The 13,492-nt window shown below is 34.8% G+C and overlaps 1 protein-coding gene across 4 annotated transcripts in view; it reads left to right on the plus strand.

Moving 5' to 3' along the window:
• The window catches only part of LOC106104226 (rho GTPase-activating protein 7), a 200,433-nt gene extending 186,968 nt beyond the window's left edge, over positions 1-13,465 (plus strand). For 3 of the 4 annotated variants that reach the window (XM_013284199.1, XM_013284200.1, XM_013284201.1), the window contains 17 exons: positions 412-554; positions 4,412-5,024; positions 5,094-5,236; positions 6,563-6,703; positions 6,898-7,007; positions 7,087-7,254; positions 7,359-7,471; positions 7,646-7,761; positions 7,874-8,001; positions 8,276-8,379; positions 8,454-8,581; positions 8,692-8,851; positions 9,079-9,173; positions 9,907-10,044; positions 10,134-10,274; positions 10,582-10,827; positions 11,163-13,464. In XM_013284199.1, the coding sequence (XP_013139653.1) occupies positions 412-554; positions 4,412-5,024; positions 5,094-5,236; positions 6,563-6,703; positions 6,898-7,007; positions 7,087-7,254; positions 7,359-7,471; positions 7,646-7,761; positions 7,874-8,001; positions 8,276-8,379; positions 8,454-8,581; positions 8,692-8,851; positions 9,079-9,173; positions 9,907-10,044; positions 10,134-10,274; positions 10,582-10,827; positions 11,163-11,277 (2,802 nt within the window). In that variant the 3' untranslated portion in view covers positions 11,278-13,464. Of the gene's footprint in view, positions 1-411; positions 555-4,411; positions 5,025-5,093; positions 5,237-6,562; positions 6,704-6,897; positions 7,008-7,086; positions 7,255-7,358; positions 7,472-7,645; positions 7,762-7,873; positions 8,002-8,275; positions 8,380-8,453; positions 8,582-8,691; positions 8,852-9,078; positions 9,174-9,906; positions 10,045-10,133; positions 10,275-10,581; positions 10,828-11,162 lie in introns of all 4 variants that reach the window. The other variant, XM_013284197.1, reaches the window with a different exon arrangement.
• Positions 13,466-13,492: the final 27 nt, after the last annotated feature.

The following is a 13,492-nucleotide window of genomic DNA, read 5'->3' on the forward strand; positions in this document are numbered from 1 at the left end:
ATGTTATTATAGGTTATAAAATGCTGTCTTTAAAATATTAAACATAACTTTATTTGGATTTGTAACATTAGGAAACATCCCCATTATGTATGTACTGAATGAACTCAGAAACTAGTTGGCCGATTTATAAAATTCTTTCACCATTAAAAAGCTATGTTATCACTGACTAACATAGGTAATTTATATTTTATTTTAAAACTTCACGTAGACGAAGTTGCGAGAATCAGCTAGTATATAATAATTTATCAATGAACTCGATACAAATTATTAAGTACTTAGTTGAGATTCATTGAACCAGATAGTCTTACTAATCTTTATTCAAATTTTCATTGGTCTTCTGGGTTTTTAACGATCTTTTGTTATTTTAAATGAGTATAAGTGTAAATTAAAATGGAAATCGTTGTAATGCAGGTGATAGCAGCTCGTGCACTAGCAGAAAGAGAAGCGAGAGAAGCCAGGGGAGAAGTAGAAGATGATGAAGATGAGACCTTACCTACGATAAGAGTAGGCCTAGTCGACGCAGATGGACACTACACAGATGTGGAACCTGATCTGTAAGTAAACAACTTCACTTTAAGATAAAAGGGAACAAAAGTATATCATGCGTTACTTTTAATGAAATTAAGAATCAAATAGTAGAAGATTAAGCAGTTTTAACAGTGGTAGAGCCCGCTTTAACATCTTCGCACGAATAGGCCGGCTCACCCGGTGTAATACCACGACCACACAGAAAACAGGCGTGAAGTGGAAGCAATTCCGCGTTTCGTCTGATGAGTGTGGTGCCGGAGGCCTAATTTTAGTCACTTTCCCTTTCCACCCTTTTCTTAAGAGGAAAGGAAGGGAAGGAAAAGTGGATTTGACGGTGGAGGAGACGCATAGGAAGGGGAAATGTCGTATGTGCGTCTCCTCCTCCGTCAATCAAGGGTTGGCAGCGTATCTGCAATTGCGGATGTCCATGGGCAGCGGTCGCTTTCCATTTCGGTGAATTCAGGTCGCTTGCTCGTTTGCCTTTAAAAAAAAAAGCAAATGATTTGATAGAATTAGTTTATAAATTGATGTAAATTGCAATAACTAGTAATTATGTGTTAACAAAATTCCTGCTCAAGGTTCTAGTATCGAAACGTATCAACGCACTGTTAAAATTTACTTCACCTAATGTCTAATTTCATTTTGTAGATTCCTGTCGTTATCGTGTAGTTAATTTAAGTCTCAAGTTAGAGCTAATGCCGACATTCTGTTCTCTACAATGTCTTAATTAAATTCTTGTCGGAGATTACATCACGTTAATTTTTCTTTGCTTTAAAACGTAATTGTGGTTACTCTAGTATAGGTTTTTATGCCCGATGCTTATTACTTAGAACTATAAATGAAATTATAATTACTAATGACTTCATGTTGCCTCATAAAAACAGACAAATCTGGACCATGTAAATGAAAATAATGAAAAAATTAAATCTGCTTATGGTAATGTTCTTTATCATCATCTACTTGCTCTTATCCCTTACGGAGGGTCGCCACAGTATGTATTGCTCTTCTATAAATACATTTCTATCAGCCGTCGTATCTGAATCCACTCCTTCCTTAAGCATATCCTCTTTCACACAATCCATCCATACTTTCTTCGGTCTTCCTCTACCTTTGTAGCCATCCACATTCAATTTTGATACTTTCTGATTTATGTCTCCATCGTCTAGTCGCATAACATATCCATAATATGCTAACCTTTTGCTTCTCAATTTCTCCATTACTGGCGCTACTTTAAAACATTGTATTTTCAAGAAGTTAATTTATTATTTAAAAACAAATATTAATTTTCTGCACAATAGACATGACTCGATCATCGTAGTAAGATTGATAATTGATATGGTTCAATATATCAAAGTCGAAGGTTCATAAACAAACAAACGCAAAAAAGCCAAGCGTCATTAAGATCGTTTGAAAATCAAATCGAAATTGAATACGAAACACTAAATCAATCAATGCCTGAATAAAAGAATTAATAAATTCTCAATACAAAGAGCCTAATCATTGGAGCCATCGTGTTAATGGACAAGTAACCGTGTGAATGCATCACGGATAATTGGCCAGTGATTGCGTAAGGGTCGATTGAAATGTTCGATACAAAAGGCTGGATCTATCTTTAGCATCCAGTTTTAACTGACCTCCTATCGACCTCTACATGTAGTTAGTCTTACAGGTTAAAGAATAATTCACTTGATGTAACAAAGGTCAATTTAAAGTAGTTGTCTCAATTATTATCTTGGTATAGTCGTCAGATTTGATGCTCCCAGTGCTAACCATGAGACCATAGACGTATTGTAATTATAGACAAGACGCCTGTCAAATTTAATGGTCCATACACTCTTCCTACATCCCATTTTAAACGTCAGTCGAATAGGAGTTAAGTGGCGTGTCGAAAGAGTAAAATATAAAACAGTCATTTTTATTAATGCACTTGTGATTTTGATACCATAATATTATTGGTGTACTACGGAATTGAATTTATTTGGATCACATTCTATATTTAAAAAAGTGCTTTCTAACGTAACAAGTATGTCGTTAAAGTTCACTTGATAGGTCTTCTTTAGATTTTCATTTCTCTGTAACCGAATTTCAGTTTCAGAATATATAATAATTATAAATCAAAAAGAAATAGTGTCGTCTTTGTGTAGAAAATTTGTGTAGTAAATCCGTCATAAATACCCTAAGTGTGATGTCAAATAGTTTCTTGTTAACATTGTTTCTGTTTACTACCAAATATTTAGTAACAAAGAACAATTTTGTATCTTAACTTTAACAATATAAGATTGAAATTCGAATACAGGTATCGATAATCCAAGGCACGGAATTCGTGACTGCGTAAGGCTCATCATTAGAACCAACACAATGACTGTAATTAACTTGCCCGCCTGTTTGTTCTACATTCAATTCGGGTACTTAGCCCTTCACCTATCACGTTTCCATTTGGGATTGCCAAACCATAGGAAATCGTAATGATTGTCGGACAGAAAGTGCGTGGTCGACTGACAGCGGACTTTAAAACATTTTAATTATATTTATTTATTTATTTTAATTTAATCATAAATAACATCTCTAATTACACTTTATTTCGGATAACAATTAGTCATTTACATTATTAACCTAAAGTATGTTTTTGATAAAATGAATTTTATTTTACAACAAATAACTGGTTATTAAATTCCAGTCTAATTAATTTCACAAAGTTGAAAGATAAATGTATTTTTATTAAGGCTATAAAATTAAAAGAATCAAAAATAAAATAAGAAATAAAAATCTCTCCAACTTCGTGTAAAACGCTTAAACTGTAACCACAACTTTATCTAATACACTAGCTTTCGCTCGCGACTTCGTCCGTGTGGAATTAAAAAAGTAAGCAGCCTATATTTTTTCTTCCAGACATCAGTTTATCCATCCATTTTTTTTAATTTTTGCTTTTATAATATTAATAAGAATACGCTTGGTATGTGATGACTCTATTAGGAAATCTATTGGACATGTTATTTAATTACATTCTGAGTGCTGTAATAAAGATTTGGTTAACAATTTATCTTGGTCAATACTGAATTATAGTTTTCCCGCCTTTATCTTGTGTAATTTATTCTTTATCAGTTTCAATTAAAACACTAATAAAATATTATCAGCCAGTTAATAACTAAGACAAGTTGAAAGCATGTTAGAATTTCGTACTTTATTTTTAAAGTAGATTTTGTCTTATTGATATTGTGTTCCGCTTATTATTCTTGGAGATACGCTCAAGACACCTTAAGCTCGCTCGCAGATCCTACATTAGATGAGGGGTTTACTACACGATATACTAAACTAAAATGTATTTTCTGTTAGTTTCCTTCGTTATTTTGTGTGGCAATTTAATATTAAAAGTAACCCTAGCGAGAAAACCCTATTGAGTATTGACAGATTCAAGATTTAGAAACAAAATAGTAACGTAGTATAGGCATTATTATGATTTAAAAAAAAACGCAAGAATAATACTAAAAATAGATTACGTGATAAGGGTAAGACGATCCAAATGTTGGTCTTTTAGTGTACATTCTATTGTACACAGTAGTATAACGACAATATCGTTAGAAGCTTTTGTAATAATTTATTCAAGGTTATACTTAAAATAGTTTTAAAGTTGGGATGTTCCAGGAAGGTTTTAATTCTGCATTGTTGCGTAACTTTAACTCGATTGTCGCAAACGATGACGCTTGGCTGAGAACTTTGAAACTTTATGGTAACTAGGATGAAACTTTTAGCAAGTTTTGCATAACTTTGAAAATATACTCAATGGCAAGAATTACTTTCATTCCAATTTGTGATACTTCTAAACTGGAAAACAATCTTACAAGGAAAGTTGAGGTACTAATAAGTTATTTTTTTATTTTCGCAGATTAACCGTACCCGGTCAAACAATGATACAGTTACCAAGTGATAAAGAAGACGAAGAAGATACGGGCACGAGGTTTAGACGAACTGGTTCGGAGAGACTTCGAGATGGAGCAAAAGCCTTGCTAAGGAGAGTTGAATCTCTAAAAACACGGCGAAGAAAGCGCCAGAACCGAACCGAAGTGATAGTATCTTCTCCCCACTTCTTAGATGTGCAACAAGATAGATATCCAGATCTTAGTTACATAGACATGACTCCTACGTCACCCACTCAATTCCCCTTTCCTGATTTCCATAGTTCACCTACTCATGCTACAGCAGTTAGAACTCAACCCCCGTCCCCTATGACTATTATGCCCCCATCCCCTATCGCACCTCTAGAACAATCTTTTGTCCTCCATCCTCCTTTCGGTGATGATAGTTCCAGTTATGCATCTGATGGAAGTATGGGTTCAAGCAACAAGAGTTCGAAATCTAAATTAGGAAGGGCGAAAAGAATTTTCCACAGAGGGTTAAGGAGTGATGACTCGAGCGCCCTGAGTGACTCAGAATGCCAGCCAGCTAGTTGGAGACACAATTACTATAAAGAGTTAAACGCTCATCATCAAAATACAGAGGTTAGTGATTGTTTATATTTTTCATGTGATATAAATCAGCCGATAATTAATAATTGAATGTTATTACAGGTTTACGTGGAGCCTCCATCACCAGTAGAGTTGAAGCCGGACCCGGCAGTTCTGCGCGAAGTACAACAGTCACCAGCGCATACGCCACACCGCCGACAGGCCATTAGGACAAGCTCGCTGAACCTGGGCAAGGAGGCACACAAGTATGTGGTGTCAATATAGAAAGAGGGCCGCGACCTTTGACTAAACTATCGAACGACTGTTATGCGATTGTCGATTGTTTTGCAGCTAATTCAATTGTTGTGTTGCACAACTAAAAATCGGGCAGTGTGCGCTCTTCCATATAGGCTTATTGGAATCTAAAGCGAAATGCGTAACTAAACAGTTGTGCGATAGTTTAGTCAAAGCTGTGCACGCGCTCTAATTGTAACAGAGCTAGTTAACTGAACTAAACCGTCAGAGTATGTTTAAATTGAACTTTAAAACGTTCTTTACCGTACAAATAGGTATTAAATTTATATGTATCTAAATATATTGTGATGTATAGTTACATATAGTATTGTGAAATATATAGTAGAATAGGTCCATAGAATGTGTGTCAACATGACCGACCTAAATGCAAGTTCGGTCGGACAGGATTAGCCGGCCAGCGTTATCATGTGAACCATGCGCTACCACAGCGCGATAAGCCTGTCGCTTACGGCCACTGACTTATTGCTTCGGACCTAAATTGAATAATTATCTACGCACTGATTAATATTTTGTACTTCGTCCTATTGTTTTACAGTTGGGACATAGTAGAATTCGTATTATTGAGCTGTAATTTTTCTACTTTTGACCTTTTTGTTAATTTTACACCAATATCCTCAATTGGAATTTTTGTGCTGGTGCACAAGAAAATATCAAACGACCATATTTTGGAAAGGACATTAAGTTTAGTAAAACATTTTCTATTGTTGGTGAATTTAATCCTAAGATCAATTCCATACAAGCAGTGGTCGAAATCAGAAGGCATCCTTGTATTTTTGTTAACACAATTGCGGAGAGTGAATAATGGTCACAGCGGCCAGTCTCCATTACACTAAATGAATATATTTCAAACATAATGGACTTACGGAGCGCGAGGAATAAGTAATATATGGTAATGACCCAGCTTCGACATTCTACTAATGTTGGTCGTTTGTTTAAGATTCTATTATACTGCGGTAGGTATACCGATTGAGGCTTCGTTTAATAGTTTTAAAGTGTTATGTGAAATATACGAAGTGATAACGCTGATGTTGATGTAGGTTAAAAACGAAAGTAAGGGATTATTAGTGTGGAGAATTATTGCACATGACAAGTGTATGTGAAAGAATATTGGAGAGGTATTTGCAGGTTTCGAGTAGGTTTAAAAGCGGCATAGTGAATTGAGAGTATTAATGTTAACGATTACCTTGCTTTAAAATTTATGAATCATTTACATTTGCCCTAGAAATATTTACACATTAAATTTCTTTATTTTTTAATTATAGACACAATTGTTTCAGATTCCGAGACAGGAGTCTCAAAAGAGATAAGTCGGCATCAAGGAGTTCCGAGCTAGACAGCAGCCCCAACTCCGCAGGCTCCAGATCACATGACGGTGATCAAGATGACGACGATGACAGTCTTGATCTGAAGACCAAAAAGTATTTTTTGTTTTTGTTAAAATTCGCTACGATTGAATTTTTTAGAAAACAAATTAAAATACCTTAAAAACGCGATTAGTAATTTTTAAATTAAGTTATACTTCAATATTATGACTGCAGCCATTAAACTCACAAATACAAAACAACTAAGGGATAGTCATTTTCAATTTTAAAATTTTCAATTCGTTCTACAGAAACAACATACAGAGGTGGTATTCCTTCAGAACAAGTACTATCAATGGAGGCCCTAAAGCAAACAATACTCTTCAACCAGCACCCAACCAGAAAGATCCAGAAACATACCGTGAGTAAATAAAATCAATTACATTTGTATAAATATTATAGAAGGACTAACTTGCTTAAACTGTATTGAATTTATTCAGTATCGCGACCTATGTCTTCACTCTCCTGCGGCCAGTTGCACATTCTGAGAAAGTTGGCACTCCTGCGTCTGACCGCGTGCATGGAGCGATACTGCCCGTCGCACAAATCTGGCTGGAACTGGGAACTTCCCAAGTTAATTAGGAAGATCAAGACGCCTGATTATAAAGGTAAATTTAACCTATTTCTCAAGTTTTAAAAATAATGGCTTTCATGGATTAATCTCGCTTAAGAAATTCACGTTAGAGTTTTAATTTACATTACCTCTTTGCAGATAAAACGGTGTTTGGAGTACCTCTAACAGTATCACTGCAGAGGACGGGTCATTCGTTGCCAAAGCCTATCCAATGCGCGCTCAATTGGCTCAAATCTAATGCGTTGGATCAGGTAAAATTATGTTTATTCTAACAATTTACTCTATAAAAAACAGTTAAACTTAGCAAGAAAGTGGTCAAAATTTGGATAAAGGCAAAGATAAAATGTGGCCTTGAAAGAATTGTTAAATGTCGTCTGAGTAACTACACAATGAACTTATAAGTTTCTGGTACATTATTTTTCTAGATGGGTATATTTCGCAAAGCAGGAGTAAAGTCGCGGATAGCGAAGCTGCGTGGAATGGTAGAAGCAGCGGGGGCAGCCAATGCTGCGTTTGCTAGTGAGAATATTAACGTTGAAAGGTAATTAAGTTAAGATAAATTAAATTACATAACATAGTAGCCACTTCCACATTATTTGGGAGGATCATGTAATATAGAAGTAATTAAAATTAATATAGTGTTGGTATTCTAGGTGTAGCCTGAATTTCGACGGTGCGCAGGCGCACGATGTCGCCGACGTGGTCAAGCAGTACTTTAGAGAGCTGCCCGACGCGCTGCTTACCAATAAACTCAGTGAGACATTCATTGCGATATTCCAACGTAAGTGCTATTATTTCGCTTTGGGCATAATCGACTGGTGTACGCTCATTATTGTGCATGAGATACTCCGTAAATTGTAACTCTAACGTAGACGTCGATGTCGGCGTCTCCCTCGTCGCCTTTACCTGTACATCTACCTCTAAGCGATCTACTTCTACTTTCACGTCTACCTCTACGTCCGCCTCTTCTCTTAACTCATCGCCTCCTTCAACGTTTTTATTACGTCATGCCACGACTACAAATTTTGTTATATCTTCATCCATTACTGTTTCAGATGTCCCGGAGCCTCTAAGGCCGGACGCTGTGCAGTGCGCGTTATTGTTGTTACCGGAAGAACATTTGGAAGCATTGCACTCTCTGCTAATATTCCTATCGGAGGTATTAATCATGGTATTCATCTTAAAAACTTTATTTATTTTGACCGTATTTTCATATATTATTTTTATTTCAAGGTGGCGGAACATTCAGCTGTGAATCAAATGACGGCATCAAACCTCGCAGTGTGCCTAGCGCCTACCTTACTAAGGCTGCACCACGCGCCACCCCACACCGGTAGTACTAAGGAAGGAAATTCAAACAGGTTGGAAATGTGAATCACTTAATTTTTAGACTTGACATTTACCGTAACCCCTTACTTCTCTCTGTGACTGAATATATGAGGTTAATGTTATCATGAGATTCCTTTTGCAGGATGATAATCGAGAGCGTGGCAGATCAGCGTCAGATCAGCGAGAGTCGAGCTGCCCACGCATGTCTACTGCTGCTAATCGCTCGCCACCATCAGCTATTCCTGGCACCCGCCGATATGCTCGCTCGCTGCAAATTCAACTACTTCGAGGAGAGCGTGCCGGTAATAAACAAAAAATAATGTTTAACTAACACCTACCAAAACAAAGACAAGAATAAAAAAATGAGAGGGTGTGATGGACTAAGTAGTTTTTTTTTTAGTATTCTACTTATCAGACTACTGAAGCTTTTATGCCGTTGTAGCTAGATGCTACAACGGCTGGGCTCTACCAAGTTTTGTTTTTCCAACAGTCGTCACCAAAATGTTATGACTAACTAAATATTTTTTAGGTCGCATTAGAAGAGCTTGGAGCTGATTTTAACCAAGATTGGAAAGGATTTCAACAAGCCTGTATAAAGGCATTGCTCAAAGAAGCCAAAGAAAAGTAAGTACTCTCATATTTTATTGTTGTAAAGGTAACTATTGACTTTTGTAGAATCTGCCTACGTACTTTGTAATCTAAAATTACAATAACAATGTAAACAAGAACGAATAGAGTGTTTCTATGAATGTTTCTTTTAACATCTATTTCACTTTGACTGAATTTCTTTGACTTCTAGAAAATCTAATTGTTTTCATGCTTTTTTAGAGTCTGTGGGCGATCGGCAAAGAGGTGAGATTTGGGTGTTAGAGCGATGTTTTCCCCTTGCATATTATCGGTGTTCTAAATCGTTTCTTTATTGAATGTCCAATGCTGCACTTTTTTACAAAGCATATTTGATATTTCTATTTATTCTGTTCGTTATTAAATTAAAAAGATTCGCTTGATTTTCAATAAAGAACTGATTATTACCTTAGAGAATGATTTGTTTTGGTAGACGTATTGTGCATTATATGTTTAAGTGTTTATAAAATATAAAACATTAATGTAATTTGTAAATAGCGTAAAAATAACCGAAGTTTATTTTGTCCGTGGACATTAAGTAAAAAGATTAAACAAAAGTAAATGATATTTATTCGATAAAAGAAATTAAGGTATAATCGAAGATAAATTGTAAATTAAACATTATTTTCCGTTCCTCTTTGTGCGTTCCTTTTTTCTTTAAAAAATTTGATGGGAAACAATTGTAATTTCAAATTCAATCTTATACTTCTGTTAATAGAGTATAAATTGTCAGGAGCAGGGGCTGGATGTCGGTGTCAGGAGCCGCGGGGCACGTGGAGCTGTGCTGCAAGAAGGTGGGCGACGGTCACCCCCTTCGGCTCTGGCGCGCGACCACCGACGTCGAAGCCCCACCGCAGGAGGTTATGCAGAGGTAAACCTTCTTTTCTTTCCTCTACTTATCATAAGATGAGCATCTTTCGTTCAAAATTTCCTGTTGGAGTCAATGACATTTGTATACAGAATCCTCCGCGAGCGGCATATATGGGACGACACTTTGGTCAAATGGAGAGTGGTTGAGAAATTGGGAACCAATGCTGAGGTGTTCCAATACATTACGGCTTCTAGCATCAATTTACCACCGAGAGACTATTGCGTATTAAGGTAAGCTTTCCTTCATCTTCTGTTCTGTTTGCTTATCAATTTAATTTGAAATGTTTTTTTAAACTCCTCACTCCCTTCCACCGTGAGGGATCGCTATCGATATACTAGTCGTAAGGTATACGACGTAGTATATAAAAATATATAAACAAGGTATATAAAAATATAATTTGTATTTGTATAATCTTATGAATTTTTCCTGTAATATATATCTTTAACGGTTGTTTAAGATATATATTACAGGAAAAATTCATGAGATTATACAAATACAAATTATATTTTTTTGACCCTGTTATGTGTTTGTGATTAGGTCGTGGCAGCAGGGCGGTGGTAGTGGCGGCGGCGGTTGGTGCGCGGTTGCGGAGACATCGGTGGCGCACGCGGGTGCTGTGCCGGGCGCGCCGGGCTCGCCTGGAGCCACGGGCACTGCAAGTGTTGCGGCTACGTCTAGTACGGCGGTCGGCGCTCGCGGTGTCGTACTCGCTTCACGCTACCTCGCCCAGCCCGCAGGAAAAGGCCGCAGTCGATTAGTGCATCTCGCACGAGTCGATACAATGTTAGTTATTTTAAATGTATATTCATAACCTTAGCATGGAATTTAAAAAGTATGACAACACTTATGGCCGGTTTCCTAACTACTTTTAACCGTTGAATGGTGCTTACAGTTAATGTGGTTCCGAACTATGTATCTTGAGTTTAATTCCGTTGAAACTTAGTTTAACCTAACATTAAGGAGTAACTGGGTAATCACGTAATGAATAAAAACATCAGAAACCCGGCATAAGTGAAGGGAAAGTCTCCTTCCAAGAATAGAATCAATTATTGTTAAAACGAGTTTGTACAAAAAAATTGTTACTATATTTTTTTTTTAAATAATAATAAAAATTCCAGGGGTCGCACACCCGAGTGGTACAACAAATGCTACGGGCATATCTGCGCGTTGTATCTGGCGAGAATCAGGGCCTCCTTCAAGCATAACACAGAAGGTCCGGAGTCGAACGTATGATCCAAACATTCCACTTAAGCTGTGTTCATATTGAACGCCGCTTAAGTACGACGGATAAACGTCAGTTTCATCTCGAATCGAGATATCGATTGTTAAATTTCGATGTTTGATTATCGCTAAAATGTTTCGTTGCAAATTATTGCATTTAATATTTTGGTCATAGTATAAGTTAGAACATTGACATTCAAAAAATTATCAATTACCGATAATTCCATTCTCTATGATGTAAATGTATATGAATGTTATGCAAGTTTAACATTCTTAAGACAAGACCAAATCATTATTTACAATTATTTGTAAATAAATTGAAATGTTTATTGATAACAAATGCATAATTCAGAAAATACTTATTAGATTATAAAATTCACTACCTACCTCTGTTATTAAAAGTTTATTATATCCTAATATTAAATCCCTAATGGGGTCTACCAAAAAACCTGACTGCTTTGTTGTAAAGTTAGTACGTTAGGTTAGTTTATATAAAAAATATTTAGGGCCTGTCACACCAAATTTTAGATAACAATCCAACGTGTAAAATGTGATGGAAATATCGGATTTTGTTTCCTTATCTGATTGACGTCATTTTTAAACTGAGTCTGAGTGGTGTGACAGGCCCTTAGACTCTTTCAAGGTGCACTGTTCATCACAATATATTATTTAAATATGTGATATCAATCTTTTAAATAGATTAAAAAAATGTAATCTCATTTTGGCGCAAACTTACCACAGATTATAAAGTTATCTTAACATATCACTAGTCATATTTGTATATGAATTTGTCCAATAAAGCACATAATAACCGTACCTGTCCTGTGTTCAGGAATATAAAAATAGTATTATAATCTAGACTTACATAGGTCAAGTTAAGACCTCGATTGAAAGTTTATCCAAAAATGTAAATTTACTAAAATGTTAGATTTTGAAATTGACTAAATTAATTTGGTCTACAAAACATTAACAATTTAAACTTTTTGGCAGAGTTTGTGAAATAAATTATTTACCTTTTATGCAATAGTTAGTTTTAAGACACTTTGTGGGTCGGAATTTGAAAATATTTGTAAAGGTCGTAAGTTAAGTTTTCGTTTTTGTAAAAAGTCTGATTTGTAAATATTTAGATTGTAATCATTAATTAAATATTGTTCAATTTTATTGTAGTTCTATTGAAGATTTGTATGAAGTATTCTTCGTACAATTTAATGATATAAAATCAAGTAAATTTTCAGGATAAATATTATTAACTTCAATCTGAAGCTAAAAAGTCTTAGAGTGCTTCATACAAATATTTTTTTAAATTAAAATTCCTCTTTGGAAAATCAATTTTAAGCCAAATATCACAAAAAAATATTATTATATTGGATTAATTGTAAATATAACAAAAATGATATTTTATGGAGAATTTGTAATCTCATATTTATGTGTTGGTAGTTACCTGAGATATCACAAATGTAAGAAACTTTGGTGCAGTATATATTTATTACTTTAATACTTCGATGATTTATAGATTAAAAGGGGGCTTAGAACTTTCTAAAATTAGTAAACTTTTTTATCATTTTTTTCTGATTTTTTTACGCCAAAATATTTGTTTTTTTTTTACTGTAATAAATGAATAAGTAGCCCCTTATCTGTCTGATCCGATCACCAGTCCACTTACTACCATATTTTGGGCCTAATAGTCTTTGGCTGTAATCAGAAAAAATCGAATACAAATCTAGTAAAAAAGTAAGTATATAGTATGAAATTTATTTACTATAATTTGTGGACCCAAGAGACATTATGGTTCCCAAAAGGGCAATTGCAATACTCAAATATTCAATGCATCAAATAGATATTAAAAATACGTTCTAATAACATTTATTATATTAATAATTTAAAATATATGAAGATACCTATTTAAGATTTTTAAATACATATATTACAAAATTAAAAAAATAGCCATTCCAATGTTGAATATTGTCTTGAAATTATATAAAAATACAAATAATGTTCAACATATCGTAATAATCAGTATTTTGAATCAATTTAAATAAATGTTTATAATTCAATGCACATTATATTTAAATGTACTGGTATTTATGCGTAGATTATAAAATGTTCACCGTTAATACTCCATAATGTCTGTTATATTGTTTAAAATAACTAAACTAATGCATTGTGATTTTATTCTCTATGATATGGACCATTATAAGTGATGAATCTTATATTTTCTTTCATTTAA

This window comes from Papilio polytes, unplaced genomic scaffold, assembly GCF_000836215.1.
Source record: "Papilio polytes unplaced genomic scaffold, Ppol_1.0 DF823691.1, whole genome shotgun sequence".
NCBI classification, from domain to species: Eukaryota; Metazoa; Arthropoda; class Insecta; order Lepidoptera; family Papilionidae; genus Papilio; species Papilio polytes.